General features: G+C 39.5%; 2 protein-coding genes across 2 annotated transcripts; one reads left to right on the plus strand and one right to left on the minus strand.

Moving 5' to 3' along the window:
* Positions 1 to 3452: 3452 nt before the first annotated feature.
* LOC142750773 (olfactory receptor 6B1-like) lies at positions 3453 to 14104 on the minus strand. The gene is made up of 2 exons (XM_075859750.1): positions 13961 to 14104; positions 3453 to 4403 (listed from the first exon to the last, which is right to left on the minus strand). The coding sequence occupies exons 1-2, from the start codon at positions 14102 to 14104 to the stop codon at positions 3453 to 3455; spliced, it is 1095 nt and encodes a 364-aa protein (XP_075715865.1).
* A 5428-nt stretch (positions 14105 to 19532) lies between these two features.
* Positions 19533 to 20468, plus strand: LOC142750774 (olfactory receptor 11L1-like). The gene has a single exon (XM_075859752.1). It carries the CDS (start codon positions 19533 to 19535, stop codon positions 20466 to 20468), a length of 936 nt encoding a protein of 311 aa, XP_075715867.1.
* The last annotated feature ends 3497 nt before the right edge of the window (positions 20469 to 23965 follow it).

The raw sequence follows: 23965 nt of genomic DNA on the forward strand, positions 1-23965 counted from the left end.
ATGTGCTATTTTACTGTGAGCTCTATGTCAATCGCCTGAGATCCATGAGTGAACCAGGGAGTTAATAATAGGACTGCTGGTTTCAGTGCTTCAGAACTTTCATCCTGTAACCATCAAACATCAATGTACTTTCTATACCCCCTCACTGTAAAGCCATAGTGCTTACATCTCTGGTGATGCAAAAAGATGAAGCCAGCATCACTGTGGATGCAAAAAGATCAACATGTCATCTACAAAGATGACGTTAAAACCATGCCAGGCCTTTACTTTTGCACCATCTAAAGTTGACTCAAAAAAATAAAATAAAAATACAGAGATTTACAAAGGGGTGGGAAGCTCCATCGGTTGGCCCGTACTGACCAACCTCTCCTAGGCTGGTTGGGCCTATGGGGCATTCAGAGACCTGGGTGGAAGGGATCATCTCACCTGTATGGCCTGGCATAAAAACTACCGGGGTTGACAGCAATAAATTATTCAGCACAGAGATTTGTTTGTTCAACAATTTTACGTTTGTTTGGGTGCCCTGATTTTTTAGGGTGTAGGTAGGAGTGTCAAAGGCTACGAGTATATAAAATGTTATGGCTTTTGGACGATTAGTTTCTCAGATATTGTTTTTTTATTAGATATTGTTTCTTTATTGTAAACGGGCCTAAAATACAGCCATCATGACGAGGTTTTTCTGGGCGAACCGCACAACACAGGTTCATGAGTTGTGGTAGACATACTCAGGACATGGTGATGCATGAACGTTCCAGGGCTCGGAACTTCATAATAAACAGTTACGGAAATATTTAGCTAAAACCGCTCAAATTTAGCTATAAATGAAGGAACTGCGCCATGTTTCGGGGGCAAGAGAGGTTTCCCCATTTACAGCAAATGATCAAGTCAGGTATCTTATTATTTGTCTCTGTAAGTGGAACGAATGGACGCCTAGGTCGATACCATCAGACCAGCGGTTCGTTGCTTGTGGTGAAATGCTCTGGGACAGCATTGTGGAAAATTATTATTTATACCCATTTTAGTGAAAAAGGCATCATTTTTTGGATGTACTTTTTGATTTTATGTTTGTTATTTTTTTTAAATTGGCCATTTGTTGAGTAAAATGTAACAAAATAATTATATTTTTTATTCCAAGGTTCACATATTTTTGCTTTATCGCATATAAAATGAAAGAAATAGTCATAGTCCAATGATTATTTTGATGTGCCCTTGTTAGGATCACTGCATCTAGGGCAGGACTTCACACGATTGGCAGGTTTTATTTATTTATTTTTATACTTTATTTTTTAGCCCTTTTTCTTCATATATATGGTGGGCGTGCCCAGATAGCCAACAATTTGGATTTGGATTCTCTAAAAAGGAAAATCAATTGCACCGGACCAACTGATCTTGTCATGTGCGCCATCAATATTCTCTCGGCCTGCAGAAGGAATTCTGGTCATACTGATGTAGCCGTCTTTCTTTACCTTCACTTTTGACACATTAAATACACAGTGGCTAGATCTCTTATCTTGACTTTTTCAATGACTTTTCAATGGTTTTTGTTGTGTGATATCACGCTGCTCAAGTTATCAGAGTCAAGTTAAAGATGGCTACATCCTTACATATGATCATAAAAGCTAAAATACTAATCCTGTTGAAATGCAGATCACAGGAAGCCCCCTATGCACAGATGTGGTTTAACAAAATGGACCCACTGTTTAGAATAAGGGAGCTGGCCAGCTTAGAGGAAATAAACTATTCCAAATCTGAGAAGACTTGGGGTCACTGGCGATCATTTAGAGCTAGTTACCCACAGCAAACATAAGTACCCACCGGCATTCCCTCATATAGGCTCAACCACTGACTTTAAAGTTCATGTAATATATCTTTCTTGCCAATTGACAATAGTCATTATTCTCTTAAATAGTATGTTGTATATTAGCTTTTTCTTTTAGTTACATAGTTTGAGTTTTATTTCTCGTTTAACAAGTCTACATATGACTGTGTAACTTTAATCACGAGGGCCTGGGTACTCTTTTCCTAAATACTGACCTGGCTTAGTTGTGACTTTTTTCTTTGTACAGAAACCTGTGCACATCTGAGTATGAGTCGTGTTGACCTTTTGATCTTCAGTGGTGTCGGCTTAATTTTTTGCATCATCTGAGGTGCTAGATCCTGCTTTGTGGATCTCTACAGGTGTAAGGCACTTTACGCACACTGTGTGGTTAAAAATAAAAACACTGATGCATTACTGATGTGATACACTCACAGCAGTGTTCAGAGCCCTCACAGGGAATTTGGGGGGCATACTCACATTTTGGAGTGATCACCGCAAAATGTCAAAATTGCACTCTGGGTGCTATGTAAGCACTATGGCTTTACAGTGAGGGGGTAGTGAAAGTACATTGATGTTGATGGTTATATATTGATGTTGATGGTTGAGGGTAATACAATAATTGGCCAATAGAGAAAAATGCTTTATTTGGTATTAATTATTTCTAAGGATAATTAGGAGAAAATGTTAAAGATATTTATATATAAATACAATATGAAGATACACTATATGGAGAAAAGTATTGGGACACCTATACATTACACCTGCACGAGCTTTTATGACATCCCATTCTAAATCCATATACATTAATATGGAGTTGGTCTCCACTTTGCAGCTAAAACAGCTTCCACTCTTCTGGGGGCTTTAAATAAGATTTTGGTGTCTGTGGGAATTATTGCCTATTCAACCAGAAGAGCATGTGTGAGGTCAGATACTGATGTTGGGGGAGGGGGTCTAGCTCGTAATCCCTGTTCTAGTTCATAACAAAGGTGTTAGATGGGGTTGAGGCCAGAGCTCTGTGCGAGCCAGTCATCTACTTCCACACCAAACTCCCCCAACCATGTCTTTATGGGTACCTATAGTGGTTTAGGCAGTAGCAACAGTTAGGCACAGAAGGGACCTTGACAGCAGACACCAGACGTGGTGTAACACAGCAGGCGGAGCCGGTGGCACAACACATCTCCAACAGGTTTAAGGCACAGGAAAAAATAGCATGGGATTCAGGGCACGGGAAACAACGGGAACAGGATAACACTAAGGGACCATTTGCAAGACTAACATAGGAAAACACAACAACGCTCAGGCAATGTGCAAAGGGGCAGGACCCTTCGTATAGTCCAGGGTGATCATGAGCTAATTAATGATAATTCCCATGTGCACGTGCTGGCCCTTTATGGCCGGGCGCCAGCATGCGCGCGCACCCTACGAGACACAGCAGAGTGGAGCGGAAGTAAGCGCTGGCATCTCGTGAGGAGGAGATGCGGGCCAGCACTCACCAGACCATGGCTACGGCCGTCGAGGGGTGAGTAATCCCGATGGTCCACAGCCATGGACGTTACATACCCCCAGTTCCAAAATAGTTTAATAAAGAGAAATTACTATTTGACAGACCAGGTAGAAAGAATAATAAATCAAGTCATTTAAGGGAAGTGGATGAGAAACACCTCATTAGCTTTCTAAGAGCCTGCTTAATATCTCTATTACTCAGACTGTAGATCAAAGGGTTAAGAAGTGGAGTTATAACCGTGTAGAACAGGGAGAGGATTTTCTTTATATTGCCGGTATTTGGAAATAAATAGATACAAACAAGTGACCCATAAAACATGGACACCACAGCCAGGTGAGAGCTGCAGGTGGAGAAGGTCTTCTGCCTCCCGGTCACAGATGGGATCTTCAGTATTGTGACTATAATATAAACATATGAGACAATAATCACAGTAAATGGACAAAGTGCAAATGGTACGACCAGTATCATGTCTGCTATTTTCATTAAAAAAGTATCTGAGCAGGAAAGTTCAAGTAAAGGTTCTAAATCACAGAAGAAATGGTCAATGATGTTCGGTCCACAGAACTGAAAACAATTCATTATGACTGAGAAACTCAATATAACAGTAAACATCATCACCCAACACATGAGAACGGCCCTTCCACAAAATGTGCGGTCCATGACGGAGGTGTAATGTAGAGGGTTACAGATGGCCTGATACCTGTCATAGGACATGACGATCAAAAAAAGACATTCAAATGCCTCTGAGCCTGAAAAAAAATAAAATTGTGTCAAACATCCGATAAAAGGCATAGAACTTCCTTCATACAACACAATATGGAGCATGTTGGGTACTATGGTGGTGGAGAGTAAAAGATCTGAGATGGAGAGTTGTGTGAGGAAGAAGTACATGGGAGAGTGGAGCGACCGGCTGTAAGACACCACTAGAATGATGAGGAGGTTTCCACATACAGTAGCAAAGTAGATGATCAGAAGCAGAAGAAAGAAACAAATATTACAAATTTTTAAATTCTGAAATCCCAAGAGAACAATTTCAGTCACCGTGCTGGAATTACCGTGCTGCATATTCAGAAAGATGAACTTCTCAAAGGAAATGGAATAAAACGAAATATAATAGCAAAGTAACTAATTTAACCCACAAGTTATCATTTCTTGTACATCGTTCACTAGAGGGCAACAACTGTGATTAGTCCATGTGGATGAGTTTTAGTCACGCTGGATTTATATAGTATTTCCCTGTGAGATTTCTATTTAGTGAAAAGAAAAATAAGAGGAGCGAGATCTTGAATAATACATTTCTGAAATATTTTATACACTATAATTCTGCTGTCAAACAGTTCATAAAAGTCACATAAACATCCTATACATTAGATTTCTGACTTTAATAAGCAAATTTAGGAAGAATAAAAAATTTATAAAAAGTTGGATAATGGGGCAAGTAAGCCAGATAAGTAATGGGTCAGCTGTCTCTTGGGCACAGCGCCAAAACATATAAGATTAGGTTGGGTCAATTTTATGTAATGAGTCATGATTTCTACAATCTAAAAATCAATTTATAGTTTTGTTCCCGAAATAAAGAGAATACTAAAAAGAAGTGCACTCCTTTTACTATATATTTGAGTTTTTCTTAGGTAAATGTAGTATTTAGATCTGTTTCCTATTTTATGATGTACGATGGTATATCTTGACTGGACTGTAGACATTTATAGATTTCAGAGATATATCTCTTAGTTTATATCCTTTAGTTAGTCATATACATTTTGTGATCAGCTGTTTAAGTGTTTGGTAAATAAACATTGGGGTATTTCAATTGGAAGAACATGAAGTAAGAAAAAACACTCTAGGTAACACTATCATCTTGACAATGTTATTTCTCCCAAACAATGAGAGTTGTGTATGACAGGTGGCCCATTACGTATCTGTCTCACTTGACCCATTATCCTGCCTTTCTGGAACAACCTTCAAAAAATGTTTAACATTTGTCTTGGAATGAAAATTATACCTTTTTCTAAAACAAATTTTTCACAGCCTGGATACTTCCCGCCAGTTGTTAGATCGCACCTAATTGATATGTCATTGGGTAAATGCTCATAGCCAGACATTAAAAAGACATGGTAGCGCCAAAAATATTGCCATGGCTGTAAAAAATAAATATGATTACATCATATTATTATTATTTTTTTTACAGTAAATGAACATCAGAGGAAAATAATAAGTTTGATGTTGTCTGTTATTTGAGACAGGGACAAATGATCACACAATTTCAAGGTTCAAAAGCAATATACATTTTCCTCTGACAAGAGAATAGGCGACTATATACCACTACTCCAATATATATATAGCTACATGTATAAACTGTATATATATAATACCCATGGCACATATCTTTTGGATCTTATCAAATATAATTTTGTGATATACTGAGATTTCCTTATATTATTTGTATTTTTATTATTATTATTACTATTTTTAATACGTAGTATTATTATTATTATTATCTAATTATTATTATTATTATTATTATTATTATTATTCACAATCTCAATTTTCTAAATGACCATCACTTTAAGGGTATGTGCACACGCTAGCTGTCATTTACGTGTGAAAAGACAGACTGTTTTCAAGAGAAAACAGCTGCCTCGTTTCACACGTAAATGCTCCTCCTCGCATTTTGCGAGGCGTCTGAGACGCTCGTAAATCTTGAGCTGTGCTTCATTGAGTTCAATGAAGAACAGCTCAAATTACGTGGCAAAGAAGTGTCCTGCACTTCTTTGCTGAGGCAGTCCATTTACGCGTCTTCGTTTGACAGCTGTCAAAAGACGACGCGTAAATTACAGGTTGTCTGCACAGTACGTCGGCAAACCCATTCAAATGAATGGGCAGATGTTTGCCGACGTATTGTAGCCCTATTTTCAGACGTAAAACGAGGCATAATACGCCTCGTTTACGTCTGAAAATAGGTCGTGTGAACCCAGCCTTATTGTTAAAATGTCCCTACAACATTTGTTTAATTATAACAAATATAACAAATATTGTGGTATATAATTTTTGAAGTTCAGTGTTAATAAAAATCAAGATTAAGAGCAGAATTACATAAATCTCCTGTATACAATGTTGTAGGAAAGACATAATATACTGTACATTGCATAGTTGACAGAATCTGAGGATGAAGATCTTGATTCTTTTTTCTTGGTGTAACGGAGCAGAATCTTTTCTTCTTAGCTGTGGAATATATAAGGCATGAGGTTATTACTTGGTGTCATTTTTATAGAGGAAATATTACACAAGTGGCGTAACGAAGCCGAGGGGAGATTCCACTAATGATCTCTGGTGGGAACAGTCATATTCTTAGAACTGGCCTTTATAGATTTAATAATATGAAACTCAAAATCTAATTGGAAAATGTTACCCCTGTTTTTAAAACGAGTTACTATTAAAAGGTATATTTTACTCAGTTGTCACTTCAGTGAACCCTTTAATTTTTTCATATTGTGGGAGCACAATTATATTTATATCAATTTATACAGTGAATTTATATTTAGTCCATACAGTTAATAATTTCATTATATCTGGGTATGGCAGCCTTTGCACTCTCTGATTTAAACACAGAAGGGTGGATGAGTGAGGCTAAAAGTGTATTTTCTGAATGTGAATTGATGTATACAGCACAGGGTGCATCTCTCAAATCTACCTTTAAAAACCTTAATAGATTGCATAAGGATTACACTAGAAGTTGGTGGGAGATTCAGAGTCTGGAAAACTATTTAAAAAACAATATAGTTCCCAGAGGTCTCAGGGTCCCCATTGTTCCAGCATCAAGATTAAAAACCACTAATATAAAAGAAAGGTGGGAACAGGAGATCACAGGGAGTTCACTTAGGCTGATGCAGATTTTAGTGGAGGAAGAGAAAGTCCAGTTTGACTCTATTAGTGCTGAGCTTAAAAAAGAAATAGAGGCAGCTATGTCTTTGGTAGATACCCCTGGTTTTGATAAAAAAGACAAAATCCTTCAACAAACTCTAGAAAGGTTCACTAATCATTTAAAGGAACGTAAACATTTCCAATTCCAGAGAGATCTACAGGAATTTAGGGAGAAAAAAGCTTACGACTTTGTTAATACCCAACTACAGCAATATCAACAGACCAATAGGGGGCCGAGGGAATCTGACCCTTCCACATCAGAGAGTGAAACAACAGACTCTGAAAGAGTGGGCCCTTTCTTTGGTGGTAGTGGTGGGAAACAAAAATATAGGGGAGGAGCTAGAGGTAGAAATAGAGGCCGTGCTAGAGCCTCTTCTAATAGTGGCAATAATTTTTTAGCCAACAATCCCCCCATTTCCCGCTATATGCTGAGGGGACAAAAGGATTAGTGAAGGGAAGTAATATGGATAGGCTACAAATCATAAACCTATCTGAATACACATTGAGTGCATCAGAGAGTACATTATTAGAAAAGGGACTTTCCTTTGTCCCCACAGTTAAATTTGACTCATTTTCTTGGATAAAGGATCTCAATTTATTTGCTCGTAAGCTCAAATGGATCAAATTCTTCAAACACCATAATAGAAAAAAATGCATGGAATTGGGGCTAGAAGAATCTGATATGGAAGGCCTTGTGGCCTTAGAGGGGTTACTAGAGGAATCTGGTAGAACCCCAGGTTTAGGTCCTTTCACCAACCTAAAAATGAAGAGTAGAAAGTTGCCACCTATAGGAGATTTTACCAATGTGGATTTATTTGTGGAGATGGTGGGAGATGAGATCAAAAATCTTAGTCAGGACTTTAGGGGCATAGATAACAACTTGTCTTGGTCCGAACGAGTAGCTCTGACCACTCTAGAGAAAAAACAGAACATTGTTCTAAAGGCATCTGATAAAGGTGGGAACATCGTGGTCATGAGTAGGGATGATTATAAAAAAATGTGTGAGGACATTTTACTCAACCCTGACTGTTACACCATTTTAAAGGACAACCCCACAGCACTATTCAAGAAGGAATTGCTGGGCATTCTGAGTGATGCAAAGAGCAGATCTTTGATTAGTGCGAGTGAGTTTGGGTTCCTGTTCCCACAATTTCCTATCATGGCGTGTTTTTATAGCCTGCCCAAAATCCACAAAGGGTATCCCCCCTTACGTGGCAGACCCATTGTTTCAGGCATTGATAATTTAACTCAAAATGTGAGTACATATGTTGATCAGGTGTTGCGCCCTTTTGTCTTGAGTCTCACATCATATGTACGTGACACTATGGATGTCTTGAAACAGATTGACGGTATTTCTTTAGAGAAAGACACACTCCTGGCTAGTCTGGATGTTGAGGCGTTGTATTCATCCATACCTAAAAAGGCCATACTTACAAATGGACACAGCCAGGTCTGAAACGCTGATGAAGGCGAGTGAGCAGGTGCTTTAAATAATAATAGCCACTCCCACTAGTCTTGAGGGGAGTGGTATGTGGTGCATGGGATGTGTAGTAAGAAATAATAAATGAATAGTGTATGTGCAAGTGTAATAATGTGAGTGAAATATAGGGGGCAGTAATGAGTAAAGTGCCTAAAAAATAAATGAATAATGGGATGCAAGTGTGTGAAACATGGAGGAATAGTGTGTAAGTCATGAGGCGCAACGTAACTAGCCAGGTAGAAGCCTATTTGTGACGCCTTGATAATTCATAGAGCGGGCTACCCTGCTTGCTAGGCCAAACAACAACACACCATGCTCTCCCAGCATCAAAGACCTGGCTGTGTCCAAAAGAAGCGAATATAAGTAATAATGAAAAATACCTGGGGTATTAGTGATCATTTTGGCCAAAAGGACGCAAGCTCGCAATCCACGACAAGGATCCCCAGACTTGCGAGTCCCTAACTGGAGCGAAAAGCTCCTGATGTACAGACAAAACAGATAAAAACAAGGACATTTAAGCAAAAACAGTATGGCCTTTTTCGGTGTTTTTGCTTAAATGTCCTTGTTTTTATCTGTTTTGTTTATTCATCCATACCTCACAAATTGGGTTATAAGGCGATCGAGTACTTCCTTGGATCAAGAGGCACTCAGTTTGCAGCCCATAACCAGTTTGTTTTGCAGTTATTACAATTTGTTCTTGAAAAAAATATATTTATCTTTGAAGACAAGATCTTTCATCAGCAATGTGGTACTGCAATGGGGAGTCCTGCTGCTCCCACCTATGCAAATTTATTTCTTGGCTGGTGGGAGGAGACAATTGTCTTTGGGGACAACTTTGCCAAATGGACTTCATCCGTTGGATTATGGATTAGATATATTGATGACGTGCTGCTTCTCTGGAACTCTACAGCAGAGGAGTTCCATAGTTTTGTAGCAGCCCTCAATACAAATGATGTAGGGCTAAAGTTCACATGTGAGATCAGTGAAAAAGAATTGTCTTTTCTGGATTTGAAAATTATAAAAACAGAAGAAGGCACAATTCGTACCAAGGTACACCGGAAAGAAACAGCAACCAATAGTTTCTTGCAATGGAATAGCTGTCATCCTTATCCCCTCAAACGTGGCATTCCGAAAGGCCAATTTATGAGAGTACGTAGGAATTGTAGCTCTATGGGTGATTTTGAGTGCCAGGCCCAGGAACTCAAAACAAGATTGAAGGATAGAGGTTTCCCCAAGAGTGTAATTAGGAAGGCCTATGAGGGAGCTAGGGACGCAGACAGGCAATGTCTCCTGGTTCCTAAAAAACGTAAAGAAGAACAAGTTACGAGACTCATAGGCACCTATGATTCTAAACAAAATGATATTATGCAGATACTGAACAGGTATTGGCGTATTCTCAGTTCTGATATAGATTTGGTAGATCAGATCACACAGTGGCCTTCTGTCACGTATCGGAGAGGGAAAAACATTAGGGACAGAGTCATGCACAGTTGTTTTGACCCCATTACACCTAGGGGTACGTGGCTGGATAGACAAATTCCAGGCACTTTCAGATGTGGTAGCTGTAAAGCGTGTGATTTCATTCTCAAAGGGAATAGCTTCACCAGTGTTGCAACACAGGAAAAATACAACATTTGGGATTTTGTCAATTGCAAAACAGCGGGGGTGGTCTACCTAATTACATGCCCATGCCCCCTAAATTATGTGGGCAAAACAGCACGACAATTTCGACGCCGGATAAGGGAGCATGTTGGAGATATTATCCATGTTAGGGACACCCCAATATCTAAGCATGTGCATGCTAAACACCAAGGCCATGCAGCATGTTTAAAATTTCAAGCAATTGAACTCATTAGACCCCCAAAAAGAGGAGGTGACTGGGACAACCTAATTCTACGCAAAGAAGCCCAATGGATTCATACACTGGCATGCATACAACCAGCGGGTTTAAACGAGCAGACTAATTATACGTGTTTTATTTAATATGCAATACCATTCCCCTTAAGGTGGCCAATTTCACCTTGGGTTGCCTTTGTGGGTGGGTGGGTCCTATTTGCATAGTGCACTGTGTTCGATATGGCCATATTGGCCAGCCAACATATAAAGAGATCTTTTGTCGTTTTTTCAAATGGGAGGGACTCAGTAATCTTGTCCACCTAATATGTGTTTATTAACCTAAGAGTTGCTTTGTGAGGTAGTCCACTTGCGGTGGGTAACTGTCCCGCAAGACATACTTACAAAATTAATTATCGTTTTGCGCTTACCTTCCTCTTGCTTGGCAGTCCGGGCGACACGTCCTTGGCTTCTACTGCGCCTGCGCGTTCGGCATGATGCGGTCGATGATGACCCCTGGCTGTCAGCTGACGGCGGGGGGTCACATGGGCAGGTGTCACGAATCGAGAGGGTGTTGTGATTGGTCAGTTCAGGTATCGCCGCCAAATACGAGGGGTGGAGTTTAGGTGTTTATAGTAACCCAGCGCCTGCAATGAAGTATGCCGTTGACATCGATACAAGCATCTTCCCGTGACGCACAGCAGAATATCTGCTGTGGAATACTATTATCGCTGGTGATGAGGCCAGAGTTACCAAGATACGGACCCCTGAGGATGAGTATCTGAAACGCGTAGGGTCGTTTATTGTATATGGAATGTCTGCACAGGGGACAGGAACATTGTGTTACACCCAGCGCTAGTAGATCCAGTGATTTATTTCGGACACTGGTGCTTCTTTTGGGGATTGTACTATTGTTGTGCCCAGGATATATGCTGGTTCCAGAAAAATATTGTTACAAACACTGAGATATATTTATCATAATGACTCAGTGTTTTCTGTTTAATACATTTTTTAATTTTCACGGTGGGGCTCATTTCACAGTGGTGTGTTACCCCTGTTTTTAAAACGAGTTACTATTAAAAGGTATATTTTACTCAGTTGTCACTTCAGTGAACCCCCTAGATATTTTATAAGTTACTATAACTTACCATCCATTTTCTGCATGGAAACATTATAACTAATCCAAATACACTGTTCCAAAATACTCAACACTTCTTATAGTAAAAATCACTCTATTTTGTCTTTTAAATCTATTATGACAATACCAGAAATTTTTATAATTCTCTATCATTTCAGCTAAATCTGTTTCCGACTACGCGTTTCAAGCGTTTTTGTTGGGCGTAAACCGAGCATGCCACCGTCACGAAACTGTACATATTTCTTGGTTAGACATTTAGTGGTAAACTTCCGGAGTCAGAAACTACGCCGGTTGCTACCCTGAAGATTTCATTTTTTACTTTGCACCAGCGGACCGCGTCCGGACAGCGTCCGGACAGCGTCCGGACAGCGTCCGTCCATACAAAACTTTCGGTCCAAAAATGTAAAATAGACTCTAAAACAAACTCTAGCGCGCTCTGAATTTTTTCGCCACTTGAACCCTAGACCGCTCGTTAGAGGCTGGGATGCTTCTAACACTGCCCATAAGCAGTGACATAAGCAGTGAACAGAGAACAGTAAAATATGGAGACCACAGTGAGGTGGGAGCTGCAGGTGGAGAAGACTTTCTGCCTACCTGTACCGGATGGAATCCTTAAGATGACAGATGCAATTTTACCATAAGAGATAATGATTATGATGGTCAGCATAATGACTACAGGTATACATAGTAAGGAAGCTTCAAGTTGGACAATGTAGGTTTCTGTACTTGCAATTTCTAGCAAAGGGATGAGGTCACAGAAAAATGGTCAATAATATTTTGTCCACAAAAGGTTAACGACAATACCATTACAGTGTTAACGAATGCACAGGAAAAACCCAACAACCAGCAGATGACGACCAGTTTCATACAATATCCACCTGTCATGATAGAGGAACAAAAAAAAGAAAATTTTTTTGGAACATTTACCTTTTTATTTTTACACTTTTATAAAATATTTTTATTAACATTTTTAAACTTTTTTTTTGTCCCACTAGGGGACTTGAATACCTGCCGCTCTGATCGCTGATAGAATATATTACACCACTTAAGTAGTGTAATGTATTCTAATCGTCAGTTTGACACTGAGAGAGACGTAATAGGAAGCCTATGAGGACCAGGTTGAGGCTGTTCCACATAGGCTTCCGGACATGGCACATTGTCAATCGTCAGCCCCCGATATCGCATTGCAGGGGCTGCAAAGCCCTTAAATGCGGTGATCGCAATCGGTCGCCGCATCTAAGGGGTTATTTGCCTCAATCAATGACGATGGATCGCTGATCAGAAATAGGGAGAGCAGGGCAGACACCCTGCACAGGTAACCGCAGCAGCGGTGTAGCACCGCGCTGCGGTTAACGGTTGAACTCCAGACGTCACTGCACGTCAAGGTCCGCTAACTAACTGCTTGTCTTGACATACAGTTACGTCAAAGTGCAGGAAGGGGTTGAACCTGACTATAATCCTACAAAATCCATGACTTTGTGCAAGTTTAACTAGAATAAATGATGCTGTATTGAAGGCAAAGGGTGGTCACACCAAATATTGGTTTGATTTAGAGTTATCTTCTATTCATTCACTTTGTATTTTGTTAAATGTTAAAAAAACAACTTTTGACACTTTGTAGGATTTTTTCAGAACTGATTATACTCAATATACCAATGTTATAAATCTATTTATTCTGTATCCTCTATTCGTTATAGAAGGGAGAGGATAATTATTTTTCATGAAACTGTAAACACAAAATTTTATGGAAATTGATTTTAATGCATTGTGAAGGACCATGGAATCATTAAAAGCCTTCCTATCAAGATGAGCAAATATGTAAACATAGTCCATTACCATTGTGACTTCTCCATCCTCCACATCAAGGAACTCACTTCACTATGAATAAAGAGAATTACACAACAGTAACTGGTCCTACTTTTGGGATTCACAGAAATGAAAGGCTCCAAGGCTGTTGTTTTATTTCACGTGATCCTGATTGTCTACATCATGACTCTTCTGATAAATTCTGTGATGGTTGTGTTGGTGTCCATCAAGCCTCAGCTCCATTCTCCCATGTACTTCTTCCTCCAGCAGTTATCATTCATTGAGTCCGCATTCCTGATGGTTGTAGTTCCGAACATGCTACGTGTTATATGGCTGGAAGGAGCCACCATCTCCATTATTGGATGTATAACCCAGACTTACATGTATTGTGCCATAGGGTGCTCAGAATGTCACCTCCTCACAGTCATGGCTTATGACAGCTACTTAGCCATCTGTCACCCTCTTCGTTACAGCACCATCATGAACGTCAGGCTTCAGAATTCCTTGGTCATCTATTGTTGGGTTTTTGGCTTTCTGTTGACCTAGGTCACTCTTAACTTTCTTTGTCAACTCCATTGCTGTGGTCCCCATGTGATTGATCATTTCTTCTGTGATCTTGTTCCTTTTGTTGAGCTTTCATGTTCCCACAAGTTGGCCTTACAATTGGAGATCTTTATTGGGACTATTCCTATAATAATCATACCATTTGTCTTAGTCTTAATTAGTTATAGTTGTGTCTTTCTAACAATTCTCAGAATCCTTCTCCACCTGCAGCTCCCACCTCACCGTGGTCTACTTTGGAACATTAATCACAATTTACATGGTTCCTGCTAATGGACAAACTTTAACTGTCAACAAACTTATGTCCATTTTGTATATTGTGGTAACGCCCCTGTTTAACCCGGTCATCTACTGCTTAAGGAATCGAGAGATAAAAGTAATTTTGGTAAAAGTACTTACTGATAAGTGAGATGAACAAAGGTTTAAACAGAAAAGTGTGGCAATTTGTGAGCAAGTCCTAAAGTTACCTGACCTACCAGAACAGGTAGTAGAGCAATGGTGGCGTTGTTTGTTTGCTTTTTCACTTTTTTGTTTTGACCAATAAAATGACCAATTGCAAATTTAGAGTGGGATTTTACCTGAAGAAATTCTGAAATCACCTGTGTAGGTGTAAGGAGATGAAATAGTGGAGCTTACTAAAAAAGTAAACATGAAACAATGGGGTACATTTCTAAACAAAAAATGTTGGACAACAGCTTTACACCTGCGGAATTTACACCAAATTCACACATATTTTGCTCAGACATAGCGTACGTAAATTTTACCCTTTAAAAGCCAAGTATATGAGGACATCCTTCCTAATTATTGAGTTAAGGTATTTTAGCCACGATTGCAAAAAGGTGCGTAAAGTCAAGAGGACAAACATGCAATCTCTGTAGACTGTCAACTTACATGAAGCTCTATCATAGGATGTCACCTTGGCCACAAGTAAATTTATGAAGTGTATACTCTGCTAGATCTGCCCAGTAACTCGTAAGTGATATTATTATATTCTAAGTCTGCCCCGTTCATCATAGTGAGGGTATGTTCACACAGCTTATTTCCAGATGTTTTTCGGGCCCTAAATGCCCCGAAAAATGGCTGAAAATACAGGGGGCTAAACGCCTCCAAACATCTGCCCATTGAGTTCAATGGAAAAACTGTGTTTTGTACCCAGTAGGCTTTTTTTTTTTTTTTTTTTAAAACGTCCTGTAAAAAAGTAGTGCATGCCACTTCTTGAGCTTTTTTTGGAGCCGTTTTTCATTGTCTCAATAGAAAAACAGCTCCAAAAATGCATCAAATAAATGCTTGATTCAGGAAAAAAAACAGCTGAAAATCAGGGGCAGTTTTCCCTTGAAAACAGCTCCATATTTTACAGCCGTTTTTTTGTTTGCCGTGTGAACGTACTCTAAGTGCTATTATTGTGAAGAAACAACAGCTTAGCCATTAAGCAGTAGACCATGTCTCCACGAACAGAATAGTGAGTGCAGCTCTGGAGTATAATACAGGATGTAACTCAGAATCAGTACAGGATAAGTAATGTAATGTATGTACACAGTCACTCCACCAGCAGAATAGTGAGTGCAGCTCTGGAGTATAATACAGGATGTAACTCAGGATCAGTACAGAATAAGTACAAAGTGACTCCACCAGCAGAATAGTGAGTGCAGCTCTGGAGTATAATACAGGATGTAACGCAGGATCAGTACATTATAAGTAATGTAATGTATGTACACAGTAACTCCACCAGCAGAATAGTGAGTGCAGCTCTGGAGTATAATACAGTATATAACTCAGGACCAGAACAGGATAAGTAATGTAATGTATGTACACAGTGACTCCACCAGCAGAATATTTAGTGCAGCTCTGGAGTACAATACAATAACTCAGGATCAGTAGAGACTAAGTTGCCCTGTTTTTCTAATCCTAGACAACCCTTTTAATTTAAACTTTTTGCTTTATTTTTTACCTATCATTGTTACTATGTATTGATATATTAGTTCTACAGATTAGTTATTGCAATTCCCTAAGATATCTACCAAGGTTTTGGAGCTGTTTTTGTTTGACATGAATATTTAGAGCTCTATTCCCCCGACCGGCCGCAGCCATGGACGAGTGAGTGCCAGGTGGCATCTCCCTCCTGAGGGATGCCGGCACTCACTTCCCCATCGCTGCACTGGTTCCCGTAGGGTGCGCGTGCGCGCTCCTGTCTGGCCTTTAAGGGCCAGTGCACACTCATAAGTAACATCGGTAATTAGGTCATGATCACCCTGGACTATAAAAAGGGCTCTGCCCTTTCAGTCATTGCCTGAGCATTGTTGTGTTTACCCGTGTTAGTCTTAGCAAATGGTCCCTTAGTGTTATCCTGTTCTCATTGTTCCCGTACCCTGTTACCTGTATCACGTGCTATATCTGTTCCTGTGCCTTAGACTGTTGGAGTCGTGTTGTGCCACCTGTCACACCTGCTGATATACACCTCGTCTGGTCTCTGCAAGTTCATCTGTGCCGAGCCTCCATTACTGTCTGGACTATTGAAGGTACTATTGTACTAAGACTGTTGTTTGGCCAGCTGCTACTTGTTTTCAATTATTTTACATATTTTTTAATTATTTATTACGTTTTTTGTTGTTGTTTTTGTCTTTACACGTTATTACATTTGCTTTTTATAAACCAAACAATCATAACATTAGAACCACTGCCAGGTGAAGTAAATAAAAATAATGAAGGAGACAAAATAGGCAAGTGTAAGGATCTGAGCGACTCTGACAAGGGCCAAATTGTGATAAGAAGACGACGGAGTCAGAACATCTCCAAAACGGCCAGCCTTGTGGGGTGTTCCCGGTATACAGTGGTCAGTACCTACCAAAAGTGCTTCAAAAAAGGACAACCAGTGACCGGCGACAGGGAGCAAAGTCTAGTCCGTCTTCTGGTCTGATCCCACAAAAGAGCTACTGTAGCCCAAATTGCTGAAAAGTTACTGCTGGCTATGATAGAAAGGTGTCACAACATGCAGAGCAGCTTGCTGTGTATGGGGCTGTATAGCTGCATGTTACACAATATTAGGCAGGGGGCTTTATTTATATGGTTGATCGATATATCTTTTATTAGATTGGAATAGCAGAGGATCTGAACAAAGTAACAGGTGAAATGAAGTAACACTAAGACATAACAAAAATGGACAGAGGAGTTTTGGTGAGGGGACAGAGGACAGGCTACATTAATATCTTTGCTTTTTACCACAATTTTGTCTAGATGTTTGTTGCAATTATTTTTCCAAACTGAGAAGAAAATATTTTTCTGTCATTTAGAAAAAAAAAGTGGTGTCATTTACATAATATCTTCAATATTGGTGAATATATACAGCACAATGTGTCACTTACATTAATAGATTTTTCCTATTTTAGGTTCCCTTGAATGTTCTTTTAGTGTAGATTTTTTTATGTCATTGACAAGCCGCAAACTCATGATTACTCAGCAAATACATAATATACTTTACCTTCATATCATCAGCAATGAGCTTATATAGGGCCACCATTGATCACAGTGCTGGACAGGTATGGATAGTGATATGGGATAAAGGAATAATGTAAAGTTAATGTAATAAGTTAAAAGTAATGATATAAAGTTACAGTATATTGTGCTATTTGGCAATCGAAGAAAAAAATTTGTGGCTTTTAATATTTTACCTGAAAATCTTCTTTATTGAAGTAAAAGGTCACAGAATGTGTCGAAATATGCAGCCTATATTATGCTATATGTGTTATAACGTTTTCTATAGGTCATACACTACCGTTCAAAAGTTTAGGGTCACTTAGAAATGTCCTTATTTCTGAAAGAAAAGCACAGTTTTTTTCAATGAAGATAACATTAAATTAATCAGAAATACACTCTATACATTGTTAATGTGCTAAATGACTATTCTAGCTGCAAACGTCTGGTTTTTAATGCAATATCTACATAGGTGTATAGAGGCCCATTTCCAGCAACCATCACTCCAGTGTTCTAATGGTACATTGTGTTTACTAACTGTGTTAGACGGCTAATGGATGATTAGAAAACACTTGAAAACCCTTGTGCAATTATGTTAGCACCGCTGTAAACAGTTTTGCTGTTTAGAGGAGCTATAAAACTGACCTTCCTTTGAGCTAGTTGAGAATCTGGAGCATTACATTTGTGGGTTCGATTAAACTCTCAAAATGGCTAGAAAAAGAGAGCTTTCATGTGAAACTCGACAGTCTATTCTTGTTCTTAGAAATGAAGGCTATTACATGCGAGAAATTGCCAAGAAACTGAAGATTTGCTACAACGGTGTGTACTACTCCCTTCAGAGGACAGCACACACAGGCTCTAACCAGAGTAGAAAGAGAAGTGGGAGGCCCCGCTGCACAACTGAGCAACAAGACAAGTGCATTAGAGTCTCTAGTTTGAGAAATAGACGCCTCACAGGTCCTCAACTGGCAGCTTCATTAAATAGTACCCGCAAAACGCCAGTGTCAACGTCTACAGTGAAGAGGCAACTCCGGGATGCTGGCCTTCAGGGCAGAGTGGCAAAGAAAAAGCCATATCTGAGACTGGCTAATAAAAGGAAAAGATTAATGTGGGCGAAAGCACACAGACATTGGACAGAGGAAGATTGGAAAAAAGTGTTATGGACAGACGAATGGAAGTTTGAGGTGTTTGGATCACACAGAAGAACATTTGTGAGACGCAGGACAACTGAAAAGATGCTGTAAGAGTGCCTGACGCCATCTGTCAAGCATGGTGGAGGTCATGTGATGGTCTGGGGTTGCTTTGGTGCTGGTAAAGTGGGAGATTTGTACAAGGTAAAAGGGATTTTGAATAAGGAAGGCTATCTCTCCATTTTGCAACGCCATGCCATACCCTGTGGACAGCGCTTGATTGGAGCCAATTTCATCCTACATCAGGACAATGACCCAAAGCACACCTCCAAATTATGCAAGAACTATTTAGGGAAGAAGCAGGCAGCTGGTATTCTATCTGTAATCAAATGGCCAGCGCAGTCACCAGATCTCAACCCCATAGAGCTGTTGTGGGAGCAGCTTGACCGTATGGTACACAAGAAGTGCCCATCAAGCCAATCCAACTTGTGGGAGCGCCTTCTGGAAGCATGGGGTGAAATTTCTCCCGATTACCTGAGCAAATTAACAGCTAGAATGCCAAAGGTCTGCAATGCTGTAATTGCTGCAAATGGAGCATTCTTTGACGAAAGCAAAGTTTGAAGGAGAAAATTATTATTTCAAATAAAAATCATTATTTCTAACCTTGTCAATGTCTTGACTATATTTTGTAGTCATTTTGCAACTCATTTGATAAATATAAGTGTGAGTTTTCATGGAAAACACAAAATTGTCTGGGTGACCCCAAACTTTTGAACGGTAGTGTATATTGAGGCCACTCAAAGTTGTGTGACTTGTTATGATGTCATTTATTTTTAGACTTTAACGCAGATATAATGACTTTCTTGGTCTAGATGGCGGAGAACAACAAGACGGAGGTCACAATGTTTTTCCTCAGAGGATTTCAAGTTAGTCAAGGTTCAAGACTATTACTATTCTGTCTGTTCCTTGTGGTTTATTGCCTGATAATATGTGGGAACCTCCTGATCATCACCCTGGTGTCCATCAGTAAGAACCTCCACACTCCAATGTACTTCTTCATCTCACAACTGTCCATCAATGACATCTTGTTACCGGCAGACATTGTCCCCAACATGCTCCACCTTCTACTGAATAATGGGGGGGCCATTACATTTATTGGTTGTATGACTCAGTTGTATTTCTTCTGCGCTTCAGAAGCATTTGAATGTCTTCTCCTCACAGTGATGTCCTATGACAGATATGTGGCCATCTGTAACCCCCTCCGTTACACCACTATCATGACAAGTGGACATTGTGTGATATTGGCCGCCACCTGCTGGGTGTTTGGATTTTCCATTATTTTGATTGATGTCCTAAAAACATCAAAACTAAACTTTTGTGGACCAAATATCATTGATCATTTATTCTGTGACCTTGTCCCCTTACTAGAACTCGCCTGTTCTGATGCCTTCGTTGTTAATTTAGAGATTTATTTACTCAGCATTCCCATTGTAATAATTCCAACCACAATCATTGTAATATCTTATACTTATATTGTTTTAGCAATCTTAAGGATCCCGTCCAGCATCGGTAGACAGAAAGCCTTCTCCACCTGTAGCTCCCACCTCACTGTGGTCTCCATATTCTACTGGACTATGTTCAGCGTTTATGTTCTTCCAACAAAAGGTCTAACAGTCACCATGAGTAAGATTCTATCCCTGCTCTACACCGTGTTTACTTCTTTGGTCAACCCTATAATATACAGTCTGAGAAATGAAGACATCAGAAAGGCCATACAAGAAACTATTCATAAGCGTGTGATCTGGTAAATCATCTGTTATAATTTTTACATCACCGAGGTTGTACCTGAAGACAGGGTTGGACTGTCCCATCAGAGTATCAGAGGATCCTCTGGTGGGACCAGGCTTGGAAAAAGTAATAAGGCCCAAACGGTCCAGCCTGTAAGGTCTATTTCTTTTGTGTTTGTTCACAAATGCATTTCCAATTTCTTAGACAGCACAAACATTTTCCACAAAACTTCACGCAGAATGTCACTATTTACATTAGTCCCTGTCCCCAGTGGAGCTCAGAAGCTTATTTTACTATCTCATAGACACATGAGGGCCAGTTTCATAACAAGTCAATTAACCCTTCAGCTTCAGTATCCTAACCAAAAATACAGGATGAATCTAATAGCCGAAAGATATGATTCATTAATCAGTATGTGCAGACGATATGGGCTGATCCTAGGGTGTAGACCCAAAAAGCATCAAAGATAAATATAACCTATAGAAGACAGATGCTATGAAGACAAGAGAATATACAAAAAGTAGAAAAAATCTTTATTGATGGCACTCCTTTCTTTCTGAGCCCTGCCGTGTGCCCAAAAATTAGTTTATGACCACATATGGGGTATTGCCGTACTTGGGAGAAATTGAATTACAAATGTTAGGGTTCTTTATCTCCCTTATTTTTTGAGAAAATGAAAAATTTTGCGCTAAAGCTACGTGTTATTGGAAAATTTTTTTTTTTACAATTTTCACTGCCCAATTCAAATAAAATCTATAAAACACCTGTGGAGTTAAAATCCTCACTACACCACTAGATTAATTCCTCAAGGGGTGTAGTATCCCAAATGGAGTCCCCTTTGGGTAGTTTCCACTGTACTGGTACTTTAGGGGCTTTGCAAAAGTGACATGGTGTCAAGAAACCAATCCAGCAAAATCTGTGCTCCAAAAGCCATATGGCGCTCCTTCCCTTCTGATCCTTGCATGTACCCAAACAGCAGTATAACCACATATGGGGTATTGCCGTACTCGGGAGAAATTGCTTTACAAATGTTGGGTTCTTTTTTTCCTTTATTTGTTGTTAAAATGAAAAATTTTGAGCTTAAGCTACGTCTTATTGAAGAAAAAGGATTGTTTTTATTTTCACTGCCCAATTCTAATAAATTCTATGAAGCACTTGTGGGGTCGAAAGGCTCACTACACCACTAGATGAATTCCTCAAGGGGTGTAGTTTCCTAAATGGGTCACTTTTTGTGCATTTTCATTGTTTTGTCCCCTCAGTGGTTTTGTAAATGTGACATGGCCTCCGCAAACCATTCCTGCTAAATGTGATCTCCAAAAGTCAAATGGCGCTCTTTCCCTTGTAAGCCCTGCCATGTGTCCAAACAGCCATTTATGACCACATGTGGGGTATTGTTTTACTTGGGAGAATTTACTTTACATATTTTATGGTGCTTTTTCTCCTTTAGTCCTTGTGGAAATGAGAAAAAAATTAGCTAAACCTACATTTTCTTTGAAAGAATGTAGATTTTCATTTTCTTGGCCACTTAATAATAATTTCTGCAAAAAACCTGCGGTGTCAAAATGCTAACTATAGCCCTAGATAATTTCCTCAAGGGGTGTAGTTTCCAAAATGGGGCTACTTGTGGGGGCTCTCCACTGTTTTGGTCTCTCAGGGGCTTTGCAAATGTGACATGGCCTCCGCAAACCATTGCTGCTAAATGTGATCTCCAAAAGCTAAATAGCGCTCTTTCCCTTCTCAGCCCTGCCGTGTGTTCAAACAGCCGTTTATGACCACATGTGGGGTATTGTTTTAAAAAAATAAAAATAAAATGGATTAAAAATGAATTTCTGCAACAACAAAAAATGATTTTTTTTAAATTTCACCTCTACTTTGCTTTAATTCCTGTGAAACGTCTAAAAAGTTAAGAAACTTTATAAGTGCTGTTTTGAATACTTTGAGGGGTGACGTTTTTTAAATGGGGTGACTTTTTTGGAGTTTTTAGAATATAAGGCCCTAAAAGCCGCTTCACAACTGAACTGGCCCCTGTAAAAATAGTCTTTTGAAATTTTCTTGAAAATGTGAGAAATTGCTGCTAAAGTTCTAAGCCTTGTGATGTCATAGAAAAATAAAAGGATGTTCAAAAAACGATGCCAATCTAAAGTTTACATATGGGGGATGTTAATTAGTGACTATTTTGTGTGGTATAACTTCCTATCTAAGGGTATGTTCACACGGCCTATTTTCGGCCATTTTTCGGGCCGTAAACGGCCGAAAAATCGCAAGCAGGACGCCTCCAAACATCTGCCCATTGTTTTCAATGGGAAAAACGGCATTCTGTTCCGATGGGCCGTTTTTTTAAAAAACGCCCGCGAAAAAGAAGTGCAGGTCACTTCTTGATACGTTTTTGGAGCCGTTTTTTATTGACTCTATAGAAAACAGCTCCAAAAACGGCTGTATTAAACGCCGCGGAAAACGCTGTGAAAATCGCGAGTTGCACAAAAAACGTCTAAAAATCAGGAGCTGTTTTCCGTTGAAAATAGCTCCGTATATTGAGACGTTTTTGATTCTGACTGTGAACATACCCTTAGGGTATGTTCACACGCTTAGCAAAAAACTTCTGAAAATACGGAGCTATTTTCAGAGAAAACAGCCTCTGATTTTCAGGCGTTTTTGAAGCTGAAAATGAAGCTTCTTTTAATTCGGATCTTCTTTTGAGGCATTTTTTGAGGCGTTTTTTGAGCCGTCTTTCATAGTGTTCAATGGAAAATCAGCTCCAAAAAACGCCCTAAGGCTATGTTCACACACAGTTTTTTGACTAATTTTTTGACGAGGAAACCGCGCTGCAAAACTTGTCAAAAACGCCCCGAAAATGCCTCCCGTTGATTTCAATGGTAAAACCACCTCGCGAGAGAAAGAAGCGACATGCCCTATCTTCGGGCGTTTCCGCCTTTGACCTCCCATTGACTTCAGTGGGAGGCAGAGAATGCGTATTTCGCGGCGTTTTATGCCTGCGGCGCTCAATGGCCACGGGCGAAAAACGCAGCGAAAATCAGCGTGCAGGGAGAGGAAAATCTGCCTCAAACTTCCAAATGGAATTTTGAGATAGAAGTTCCACCTGCAAAAAACTCTGTGTGAACATAGCCTAAGAAGTAACATGCTACTTCTTTTTACGGAGCCTCTTTTTACGCTCCGTCTTTTAAAACAGAGGTGTAAAAAAGACGCCCCGTATGAACTAAATGCTGTTTTACCCATTGATTTCAATGGGCAGATGTTTGTAGGCGTTCAGCTTCAGTTTTTTCAGGCATTTTTCGAGGCGTAATACAGTTACATTCAAATTTAGAAAAATGCTAATTTTTGCAATTTTTCGCTACAGTTTGGTGTTTTTCACAGTTAAATACTGAACATATCGAGCAAATTTTGCCAGTAACAAAAATCCCAATGTATCACGAGAAAACAGTCTCAGAATCACTTGGATAGGTAAAAGTATTCCGGAGTTATTACCACATAAAGTAAAACATGTCAGATTTGAAAAATG

The sequence above is a fragment of the Rhinoderma darwinii genome, chromosome 3, assembly GCF_050947455.1.
Source record: "Rhinoderma darwinii isolate aRhiDar2 chromosome 3, aRhiDar2.hap1, whole genome shotgun sequence".
NCBI classification, from domain to species: domain Eukaryota; kingdom Metazoa; phylum Chordata; class Amphibia; order Anura; family Rhinodermatidae; genus Rhinoderma; species Rhinoderma darwinii.